Below are 12,305 nucleotides of genomic sequence, written 5' to 3' on the forward strand. Positions count from 1 at the left end.
ACTTATGACAAGGGGACTGCCCCCTGTAATTTGCTAATGTGTCAGTCAACTTTGCTTCCTTCCCATATTCATAAAAAAAAAAGGGGGAAGATAGATGAAGGGAAGGATTCATAAGGGAAAGAATGTGAAGAGGTATTTATTGATTGGATTTAGGTATGGAAAAAGGAAAAATAAGAGGAGGGGAGGAATATGGGTAAGTTGAACCTTGAACTATCTATTCCCCCATCCCAATTCAGAAAATGTTTAGCATGATTGGGAAGCCAGTAGACAAAGTTATGGAAGGTTATTGCATTTAAAAATTTTAAAGTTGTTTACTTTCATTTATAATTATTGCTATTAGTTATTAAACTCTCAAGCTTCATGCTTGGAGACACACTTTGTCAGTATTTAAAGAAGCGTGTGTGAGGACACATAGAATTTGGAAAGGGATAGCCAATGAGGTATATATATATATATTCATTATAAGTTTTGTTATTTGGGGAACTATACTAGGATTATTATTGTTTGTTCTTAACAGGATTCTCCGTTCAGCAATTGTCCTAAGTCATTAATCACAATATCTAAAGAGGACTCTTCTATTAAGACTGGGTGGACTTGACAAACCGTGGGAACAATGCAACCAAAATGTAATACCCTGGGAATGTCCCTTTTAGGCATGATCCTGTTCCCACTGCTGGGACACCAGGCCACAGTTATCAACCCCCCCCCCCCCTTGAAAATAGTTTCCTGGCCCTAATTCAGACCATTGCGGACACCTTTCAGGTATCCGACTGTTGGATTTGTGGGGGGACCTCAGCGGTTAAGCCAATGGCCATGGGTAGCAGTACCTCTGAGTCCAGTCTGGATTTTAAGTAATAGATCTGTAGTACATGACAGAACAAGATTCTGGACAAGCCAAGAGAAACACCAAGGGTCTTTGTCCGAACCAGTTCCAGGTGAACATTGTTTAAACCAAACAGGACCTGAATTGCAGGAGACATGGCTGGGAGAAAGTAATTGTAAATGGACATTCACACAAAGGCCAGAAACCCTGGCTCGTATTGATTGTGCCCAGTATGCAAACAGATGGGATCAGAACGGTATTACCTGTTCAGATGGTAGGGTGATTCCCTGTACCCATTCATTTTTCCCATCCTCTTCATACGAAGAGAGAGCAAAAGGGGAATATCATGAAAGTTGTGGGTATAAGTTTTACAACCCCTCTGATCCCAGAAAACCATGTGAAGGGGGGTCATGACCATGACTATTTGTGGAGTTGTATATATATGAACAGTATTAAGAATAACACAGAATATAAAGAATGGGTATGGAAGTGGGAGAATGGAACACATAGGATGATGTTTGATACTTTCTGGAGTGTAATCAATAGAACTGGGGAGAATTATCAACATTGTATATGGAAGAGGAAACAACAACTATGGAAGGGTAAGTCAGAGATCATGAAAGGGGGACCATTAGGCCTGGATGATGTGAAGTACTTTCCGGCTGTGGATTAGAGAGTAAGACTGTTTCTAGAGGAAAATCCTTGCTTTGAGAGGGCATTATTGGATATGTGGACAGACAGCCTATACTCACCTTCCGCTAAACTGGAGAGGTGTTTGTTACATTGGATTGGTGAGACCTAAATTCTTTTTCTTGCCTGAATTAGGAAGTTGATGATAATGGAAGGATAGTGAAAGAGATCACCAAGAATATCAGGAAAGTTGCTCATGTTCCCATACAAACTTGGGGCTCCCCTTTCAATACATCCTGGTGGTCCTGGTTTGAGGGGAGCTGGTGGAAGAGGTTACTGTGGTTTGGCCTTATAGCAATTAGTGGTATTGCATTACTTCCTATTTGTTTACCTTGTTTGATTTCACTAATTACTAAAATAGTTAGAAATTCTTTACTAAAACTTGCTAGAGTAGAAGAAAGGACTGAAGGAGCCATTCGATTGATGATATTAAAGAAGGAAGGTTGGGTACCTGTGGAGACAAGAGACAGGAATGATCCTGATTGGGGTGAGGAGATTAATAGACAGCATGAGATCATGTTACAGAACTTTGGTTGAAACATCCGTGAGAAGTCTTCAGGCTGATAAAATAAGAGGAGGGATTGAGTGGGACAAACTTAGTGAAGACTCCTCAGATTGTAATTTTTCTCCCAGGGGTGAGGCAAGGCCTAAAGGCTCAAGGTTACAATATTTTTAGAATAGAATAGTTCCATATAAGGATATAAAACTGTGTAGTGTATTAGGGTCTCAATGATTGGACAAAACACATAATTCCTCGATGTCTTCATTTCAAAAGGGATTGGTTAGATTTCGTGTCTAGAATGTAAGACCATATTCTCAGCTAATGAGGATAATGGTCAGTGGGGGGAGGAGGGACTTGCGTTAGGGTCTATATAAATCACTGTCCTTTTCTTTGTCTTCGGCTTTCCTACTCCTACAGGTGAGCCCCGCTTCTCGAGAATCGAATAAATCACTTTTCTGTCATCACTTTGAGAGGCCTCTGAGTAATTGATTTATGTAGGGACCTGAGCCATCCCACACAAGGGGATTGACACCTGATAGACCGAGGTGCAAATTGGGACAAATATTTCTGGACATAGTCAATGTTGACTGTGGACGTTGGTTTCTCCTTTTTCCTTCTCAAGGTGGGGAAGAGGTGGGGAGTTGGAGAGGAAGAGAAAAACCAATGTTTTGTCGAATCTGAAAACATGACCAAAACCACAAGGAGCTATGCAACTGTTAATTCTGAAAATACCAAGGAACTCACCCAGGGTATCACAACCTGTTACCTGAAAGAAAAAAAATAAAGGGCTAACAGTGGTGATAAGCAAAAAACTTTATTCTGTTGGAGGACGTGTCAAGGCCTCCCATAGGGGATCCTCCCATAGGGGACTTTAGTGAAGTCAAATCTTCATATGCAGTAACAATAATATATACCATCAACAATGAGGTACCACAGCAGGGCCTCATGGGGGGACCATGGGTTCTGCAGCTGGTTGTCCGAGCTCAGTGACCACCTGGGGCTGCTGTGAACCGATCCCAGGATTTTGTTCTGGCTGAGTTCAGTAGAGGGTGAGCGCAAAGGATTATTGTTATGTCAGCCTTGGAGCACCACCTGCTTGGTAGGCCTGAGCTCTGGAAAACTGACAGCTTGTTTACTTAAAAAAAAAAGGCACAAGAAAACCCCAAGCAGGAGCAAGTTTACCCACCGCCAGAGCTTAGATTTAAGACTGCCAGGACGGGGAGGGGGCTGTCGGACCACAGGACCGTGCACTCGGAAATGGGATTGACCAGGAGACCACGGAGCCTTGTTGGGCATCACTCAACAAACAAGGAACCTGGGACCCACGAGGCTGGGTCAGCCAGAACTGAGAAATGCCTGGGGCAGGATCAGAACTCGGGCGCAGCGGAAAGCCCAGGCTCCACGTGTGCTGCCCTCTCCGTGGGGACTGGGCGGCGGTAGCTCAAGGCGGGGGGGAGGTAGGGGGAGGGAAGGAGGGAGGACTGGGGGAGGGAAGGAGGGAGGACTGGGGGAGGGAAGGAGGGAGGACTAGGGGAGGAGGGACAGGGGGAGGAGGAAGCCAAAGGAGACGTGGAGGAAGAGGCGGGGGCTGCAGAGAGCAGCCAGGAAGAGCCGGAGTCCGCACCATGAGCGCCCTGGACTTCTCGGCCCCAGGTGGGAGGGGAGGGCGCCCCCTGCTTTCTCTCCACTTTGCCTTTCCCTTGCTCCTCTTCTCCCTCTTGTCCCCGGCCTCTATTTCCCCCCCGTCCTGCCTCTTCTCGCCTTTCTCCCCCTCCCCACTTGTCTGCCCTGCCCCCCTTGGCGTGGGAGAGCTTGGCTTCCAGCCGCAGGCCGCCCGTCCTCGGAGCCCCTTCCCCGCCTCTGGGAGCCTTGGCTCGGGCGGTGTGGCCGGCGCCTTTCACCTCTGCGCTGGGGGCCTGGGCCCTGCTCTCCAGCCGCCTTTGGGGCGGGGTCCCTCTCTTCTGTAACAGGAGCCCCAGCACCATCTGGTGCCGGAATCCGGATCTCACCCCCAGCCCTGCCTCGCGTCCTCGGTTTATAGGGTTATTTGTGGATTTAATAGACTTCTCTTCCCAGGACGAGTGGCTTCCGTAGGGCGCACTCCCTTCCCATCGTGTTCCCATTGCCGCACTCGCTTCCTAAAGCCTTAGGGATTTGTTGGAGAGTTCCTTCTTCGGAGTCGGGGAGACCCCACTGCTGTGCCTGGCTCAGACGCTTACTAGCTGTGACCTTGTCTGAGCAGGTCAGGCCCCCTCTCCCTGCCTCAGGGCCTTCACCTGTAAAATGGGGGTGATTCAAGCCCCTAAGGATCGAGTGGGACAACCTGTGCCCAGTGCTTTGCAAATGGAAGTCAATGCTACCACCATCATCATGGTGCTTGTGGGAGTTTTGTTTTTCAGGCTTCTGCCTCTTCCCTTTTCCTCTGGGCTTGATACTAGGGCAACTGTTGCTGGCGTGTGGAGTCCTCCAGAATGGCCTTTCCTTCTCCCTCCCCATCACGTTCATTCCTGGGGGGTTCGAGGTCCCCCGCCCCCACCATAAGCCCAGCAAAGGGGAGAAGACGTACGCAAAGTGTTCACGCAATCCATCCATGCGCCCCAGCGTTCAGACCCTTAGTTGTCTGCCGGCTGCTCGGAGGAAATCCCGGGACTGCTCTGCCTTTGTTCGTTGTGGGTCCCCGGCTATGGGCTTGAAATTGAAACTTGAATCACTCGAGGATAGCTGGTTCGCATTACTGCTTGAGAGAGAGCGGGCTTGGTCCCTGTACTGCTCACCAGTTCTGTGCCCCAAAGCTTTTAAAAAACGCAACAAACCTCAAAACCCTTGAACTGGGCTGGGGAGCAAGGAGATGGAATCTTCAAGGCACGTCTGTGCCTCACCCCCTTCCTAAACGTCCAGTGACGCTTCAGAGCCTCAACCAAGGCTTGCCCCTGAGCGAAGGTGGGGGAGTAGGGCAATAGATGATGCCCTTGCCTGTGCCATAAAGGATAAGTACAATCGTGGCAGCGGTGGCAGACCAGGAACAGCTGGTAACTGGCAGTCAGTTTATTTCCATAAAAATTTATTAAGACCTTCACAGTTGTAGGTGCCAGGGCTACAAAGGAAAAGAAGTGACTTAGTCCCTGTGCTTGAATACCTTATTAGGGAGATGCACTATTTAAGCAGGCAAATAGTACGATCAGTCATCTTTTTATTCACCTAGTTTGTGTCAGCTAAAGTCATGGTGAAGATCCCCAGGAAATAGAGTGGGAATTTCCCCCCACATTGAGATTTTCATCACATGGCTGAGGTAATGAATGCCCTTTTCAGGGGATCCGAGGGATCAGCACGGGAGACTTCCTTCCCCCTTTCCTCTAGTCAATGGACTTAGCACCCTTAGGGCCTCCTGATTTCCTCCAAAGAATTGGGAAGGTCAGTGATCCAGGTCTTTGAGCTGGTGGAGGGGGCTTATTTATTAGTCCAAACTCTGGAGGGTTCCCAGGGTGACTCTACCCAACGAGGATGCACCATCCTGTAGTAGAGTGGCCTGAGTCATACCTTTTCATGAGGGTTTCTTAGCCAAGACAGGATCCTAGGCCTTCCTGTACCCTAGGACCCATCCCACCTTGCTCCCTCCCCTAATAGCTTTCCTACCAGCCTGGATCCAGGGGGCTTTCCTGAGGCCTCTATACCTTTATGTTTTAGGATCCAGGATTTCTCCCTGGTTCTGCTCCTTTCACCTCTTTTTCCCCCCAACCCCCATTAATTTGCTCCATGTATTAGAATTCTTAGCGCTTGGGACAGGCACTAGTTTTCTCAGTCATAAACCATTTATTAGATGTTTGCTATAACTCATGCAGAGTTTTGCCTATGATCCAAAAGGATAGCAGTTCTGGAAAGTCACCTGGAAACACTGCTTCTTCAGTAATTCAGCACTGGCTACATTTCTTGCTCAAAGATCAAGCTTTATAGACTGGACAAGTTCCCACTCACCTAGCAGACTGGATGCAATAACTAAATAGTAATTGTTTCTCTTTTACCCAGGAACCCTGAGGGTCTTCCCCTCCCAGTTTGATTTTTTTTTTTTATTAAAGGGGCCATGCCTTGAGTAACTTGAAGTCTATTCATTGAATTGGGTGTATCTCACTCAAAGTGAGAATGTGATACGACTTTAGCCTGAAAGGGCCAGGGTCTCCCATTGCATCCTGGGCCACCTCCAGCTGTCCTGATGAATATCAGGTCACTAGACCCAGATGGCTCAGGAGGAGAAAGTGAGGTTGGTGACCTTACACAGCCCTCCCTCACTCAAATCAAAGTCAGCTGCAAGTCATGTCATCATCTTAATGTCATGGTCCTCTTTGAGAACAAAGGACACAATAACAACGTTATAATATATATTTAATATATATATAACAAAAGCATGTTTATTAAGCACTGACTATAGCACTCTGGAAACAATGTCAAAATACCCTTCATGAGTTTACATTCTACTGTATATGTTGCATCACTTAGCAAATTAAGGATGGAGGAGGGAGAGGGTTCTAACCACTGGGGGATCGGAGAGAGTCTTTGCTAAGTAGGTGGCCCCTGACCCGAGCCTTGAAGGGAAGATGAGAGGGTGAGAGGAGGAGGGAAGGCACACCAAGTGAAGGTCTTGACTTCTTTCTGTGCCTGGGGGTGGGGAGATGGACTCAAGACCAAGTCCAAGGTGGAGCTAGATCGGGAAGGACTTTGAATACCTGGGTGAGGGATTTGTATTTTATCTCAGAGGCAATAGAAAGGTTTGTGATCATAGGATGAGCACTTACAAATGCTTGTTGTCTTGGCTTTTCAAGACTATCTTCCTCTTAAAATGAATGGCTTGAATGTTGAATTCCCTCAGTTGTGTTTGTCCTTCATTCTCGAAGAGGATGGTGATATCAAGATGATGACATGACTTGAAGTTGACTTTGATTTGAGTGAAGGAGGGCTCTGCAAGGTCACCAGCCTCATTTTCTCCTCCAGAGCCATCAGGATCCAGTGGCCTTTTTTCCTTTGGGTTTACTGGCTAGATTTCTTGCTCAAAAAACCAAACCTTAAATGAAATTCATTTTGGAGCTCATAGATTGTACCAGGTCCATACCCTCCTAGCATAGAATGAATGTAAATTATAACTGTTTCTCTCTTACCCAGGAACCCTGAGGGTCTTCCCTTCCCAGTTTGATTTTTTTTTTATTAAAGGGGCCATCCCTTGAGTAACTACTTAAAAAGGCCTATTCATTGAATGGGTGAATCTCACTCAAAGTGAGAATCTGATAAGACCTTATTCTAAAATGTCCAGGGTCTCCCATTGCATCCTGGGCCATCTCCAGTTGTCCTGATGAATTCCCTCAGTAGAACATAAGGGAAGGAACTGTTGTGTGTTGTTGTTCAGTTGTTTTCAGTCACGTCCAACTCTTTGTGACCCCATTTGGCGTTTTCTTGGTAAAGATACTGGAGAGGTTGGTCATTTCTTTCTCCAGCTCATTTTCGAGATGAGGAAACTGAGGCAAACAAGGTTAAGTGACTTGCCTAGAGTCACACAGCTAGTAAATGTCTTAGAGTCCAAATTTGAACTCACATCTTCCTGATTCCAGGCTTACTCTATCCATTGTACCACTGAGCTGCCCTCTTGACTTTGTGCCTAATGTCTTTTTGGTTGAGTTCTTTAGGAAGATTATTTTGGCAACTGGGAGCCTGGAATGATCTTCCTTTTCACCTGTCGCCCTCATAAAGACCCTGTATTGTTTTAAAACAGACCATTCTCTTCTACATATGCTCTTTCCTGATGAAACTATCAACTATCTTGGGTCAAACTACTTTGTATATGTTTGTATTTATTCACTCTGTATTTGTGGTGTATGCTTTTTGGACTTCCTGTCTCCGCAATTAGAATCCAAGTTCTTTGGGAGTAGAGATTGTGGATAAAAATACTGTGTGCTGGGCGCATAGTAGACTCTTAATAAATGTTTGTTGATCGATAGGCTGGAGAGGGAGAAAACCTGGAGGCTAGGAGATTAATTAAGAATGCCTGAATAGCCTTGTGAGTTAAGAGGGGAAACCCAAGGAAGAGATGTGGGAGTAGAATTAGCCAGATGGATGGGAAGGGGAAATGAGCATTTATAGAGTACCTACTCTGTGCTAGGCACTATGCTGAGCGCTGTTACAAATATTATCTCATTTGATTCTCACCACAACCTTGGGGGTAGATGCTATTATTAGTCCCATTTTACAGTTGAGGAAACTGAGGCAAAGAGAAGTTTAGTGACTTACCTGGGGTCAGTGAGCGTCCAAGATTGCATTTTGATCTTAGTGCTCTATCTACCTGGGCCACAGTTGCCTCTGATGGGAGTAGCTAATTATATATTGGGTAAGGCAGAGTGAAGAGTCAAGGATGAGGCCAAGATTATGAACCTGAGTGACTGGGAGGATAGTATTTCCCTCAACAGAAATAAGTATATTAGCCAGATGTGGTGGCCTGTAATCCCCCACATCTGGGTGGGCAGATCTCTTAAGTGTGGCCCATGCCTGGTGCCCTTCCAGTGTCCTCAGTAAGGTTAGCATCAATATGGTGAGCCTCCAGGAGGACAGGGCCTTCAGGTGGCCTAAGGAGGGGTAAACTGGCCTAGGTCAGAAGAAGAGGGAACATTAAAATGCCAGTCAGTAGAGGGATCTGACTTGTGAGTAGCCTTCCAGCTTAGGTGAGATGGTAAAATCCAGTCTCAAAAGAAAGGAAGGAAATTTTGCTCCTGAGGGGACAGGGATCCAACTTTTTTTAATCTTTGTGGGAACAATAAATATTTGTTAAATAAATGAGTAAAGCCAGTCAGGTTAGGTAAGAAGGGTTTGGCATTTATTCGATGCTAATTCGTTCATTTAATATATTCTGCAGGGGGAAAAGGTGTGGCCAGAAATCTAAAGTGAAACTCACTTCGGCACAAAGGGTAGGGGGCAGATTAGATAGTACTGGAAAGGGACCAACGGAAAAAGATAAGAAAGAGATAAAAAAACACCCAGATCAGGCACTGTATCTTTGTTAAGATGAAAGGTAGAGGCTGTGAATTACCTGGGCTAGAGAATTTCTTTTCTCCAACAAAATTCATTCTATCCTTATCAGCAAAGTAATGCTAGAGTGAGTTATTCAGGTGGGTGGGTGGGGGTTGCCTATATCTGTAGAATTGGGCATTAGTGTGGTGTTTATTTAAATGGAATTATACTTGTCATAGCCAGAAGGTTGTCCAGTTTAATATATCTCTATATGAAGATAGTCATTGATGTAACAATGAGGTATTTAAATTTTTTTTAAAATCCTCTAATTGTTTGGGAAAGTAAAGTTGACTCACTATAAAGATTGTTAGAAATCAGTGCTCTAAAAAAAAAAAAAAGGCAATAAGGTGATTGGGATAGGCTGCTTGTGAATTTTAGGTGAGATTTGAAGGGAGCCAGGGAATACAAGAGGCAGAGGTGAGGAGGGACAGAGTTCCAGACATGGTGGATGGACAGGGAAAATCAGAAGAGTAAGGAGATGTACTGTCTTGTATGAGGGGCAGCAAAGGGTCCAGTGTCACTGTATGGAAGAGTAGGTGGAGGGGGGAGTAATATGTAAGAAGATTGGAAATGAAGGAAGGAAGCCAAGTTTTGGAGTTTGATTTTAAGAGCCAATAAAATCAAACTTGGTAACTGGATTAGAGTGGCAAGAGACTCAAGGCAAGGAGATCAAATGAGCATCTGTTGCAGTGATCTAGATATGGTGTCATGAAGGTGAAAATGATCGAACTTGGACAGTTGATTAGCTATGAGGGGTGAAAGAGTAAAGAGTTGAGTGGGGAAGTTTGGAAGAGGGTCTGGGAGGAAAAGATAATGAGTTTAATTATCAACGTACAGCATTTGAAGTGAGTCTGGGAAGTTGTTGTTCCGTTGCTTCCAACTCTTCATGATGCCATACTAGGCAAAGGTACCAGAGTGTTTTGCCATTTCCTTTTCCAACCCATTTGACAGATGAAGAAAGTGAGGCAAACAGGGTCAGGTGACTTGCCAAGGGTCACATAGGTAATTTGAGGCCAGATTTGAACTCACATAAATGAGTCTTCTTGACTCTAGGCCCAACGCCCCACTCACTGTGCTCTCTGGTTGCCCCTAGGAGACTTAGAGAGTAGCCTATTGGTGTTGGAAGGGAGGAAGGAGGAGGGGAGATCATAGATCAGTGCTGCTCAGTGGTTGCCTGTTTAAACTCATGACCCTCCCCTCTTCTTACCTTTCTAATTGCTAATGAGGGCACCATGGAAGAGAGAGGGCATTTCACCTGGGTCTTCCCAGCTGGCAACACTAAATGGGCAGGTTTTTCTCTTTTTAAAAAAAAAGAGAGATTAGAGATTCCTTGCTTGGCATCCCCCCACCCCACCCCCCCAAAAAAAACCTCCTCTGCTTGTGAATTTCTTTTGGTATTTTCTGTAGGATACTGTTTCCCTGCCTTATGAGGAAAAAAGCACTGTAGTCAACAGCATGATGTAAATGCAAAAACCAGCACAGTTGGATATCTCGGTTCAAATCTCAGCTTTGCCATTTATCATGGGTATGACCTTGGGGAATTCAGTTCACCTGTGGGGAACAAGTTTCTTCATCTGCTAATGAAGGGCATTGACTTTCTAGAGTCCCTGATAGCTATGAATCTAAAAGTCTACCATTTCTCAGCTACAGGGTCCTAAGTAAACCAGAGCATCTCCCTAAATTCTGGTTCTTTTGTCTCTACAATGGGGGTCATCATGCTTGTATCACCTACCTTACAGGGTGATTGTGATTCTTAGGTGAGATAAATGCAAGGTGGTGTCAAAGTCTTCGTGCAGTTAACAAGCTATTAGTTTAATATAACATGGTACTTTGTAACTATATGTAAGTGCAAATTGCCATTGTATACATATATGCTACACACACACACACACACACACACACACACACACACACACACACACAGACACCACACCTATGATTTCAGTGGTATAGGAATTCCTGATGAAAAAACCCTCTCTGCCAGTGCAACTTGACTCCTGCTCTGCAATCTGCGGTCATGGAGAATTGCTCTTTGGTGGGCACTGAAAGGAAGGGAAGAGAATATGCATTTACTAAGCACCTATGTGTGCCAGGCATTATGCTAAGCACCTTTACACAGATTATTTAATTTGATCCTCAACAACCTTTCGAGGTAGGTACAAGTATTATCTCCATTTTACAGATGAGAAACTGAGGCAGGCAGAGGATAAGTGACTTGCCCAGGGTGACATAGCCAGGGAGTGTCTGAGGCTGGATTTGAACTCAAGTCTTCATGGCTCCAAGCCTACCCCTCTATCTACTGCCCCCCAAGCTGCCTCTGACAGCTAGAACTCTATAGAGTTGGTTGGGGGGCAGTGAGTGGCTTGCCTGTTGTCACACCCAGCATGTTAACAAAGTGGGACTTCTTGAATTGGAAATCATGTTCTAAGCTATATTGTATCTCTTGAAGAGAATAACTTGTGTTGATAAGAAATCTTTTAAAAAATTATTGGTCTGTAATTAAAACACACAAGTGAGCCACCCATCCCTCCCAAAGGTGAAGGGTTAGTGAGATTGCAAATGGTTTGTCAGTCAAACAGCACTTTCCAAAGCTGACATATGTAAGATGTGCCAAACCAGAAGACTCAGGTTTTTTTGAAGAAGATACAAGTCTTTTGAAGGTGTGAAGGAGAGGACATTTAATACTCCCTGATGTGTTTCCATCTCAAAAACTCTTTTGTTTTGGTTTTAACAGATGCTGAACAAAATGTGACAGAAGTGGATGCCTTAATTAAAAGGTAATAGGCCTTTCTCTAATAAAGACCCTTGGCTGGTGCTAATGACAGAATGAGGGGAGGTTAAGAGCTGACTCTTGGAGCTGACCAAGTAGAACCAAGTTTTATTAAGTAGGTGAATTGTATAGGGCGTGAGTGACCATGCTGCTGACCTCTGGCAAGTGAGAGCACTTTGTAAACTGAAGGTGTTGGTAGTGTTATCATTAAATCACCCATCAGATACTTTGTAATTATATGACCATGGACAAATCATTTAACCACTCTGCCTCAGTTTACTCAACTGTAAAATGTGATGGTTGGGTTTGGGGCCTTTCCAATTCTTTGATCTGTGGTTCAGTGATGAGGATGATGCTGTTCTTATGACATAAAAAACTAACCTGATCCAGGCTTCTATGAGAGAAGAAAGCCTGGTATCTACAGCTTGGGAGGAGATCCTGGTCAGACCATATTTGGAATGTGTTTAGTTCAAGGC

General features: G+C 45.1%; 1 protein-coding gene across 3 annotated transcripts in view; it reads left to right on the forward strand.

The window, feature by feature from the left end:
• The window catches only part of PLA2G12A (phospholipase A2 group XIIA), a 56,729-nt gene that overhangs the window by 25,641 nt on the left and 18,783 nt on the right, over positions 1–12,305 (forward strand). For 2 of the 3 annotated variants that reach the window (XM_072623936.1, XM_072623937.1), the window contains one exon: positions 11,794–11,836. In XM_072623936.1, coding sequence (XP_072480037.1) covers positions 11,794–11,836 — 43 coding nt within the window. Of the gene's footprint in view, positions 1–3,550; positions 3,669–11,793; positions 11,837–12,305 lie in introns of those variants that run through there. The other variant, XM_072623935.1, reaches the window with a different exon arrangement.

The sequence above is a fragment of the Notamacropus eugenii genome, chromosome 7 (genome assembly GCF_028372415.1).
Source record: "Notamacropus eugenii isolate mMacEug1 chromosome 7, mMacEug1.pri_v2, whole genome shotgun sequence".
NCBI lineage: Eukaryota > Metazoa > Chordata > Mammalia > Diprotodontia > Macropodidae > Notamacropus > Notamacropus eugenii.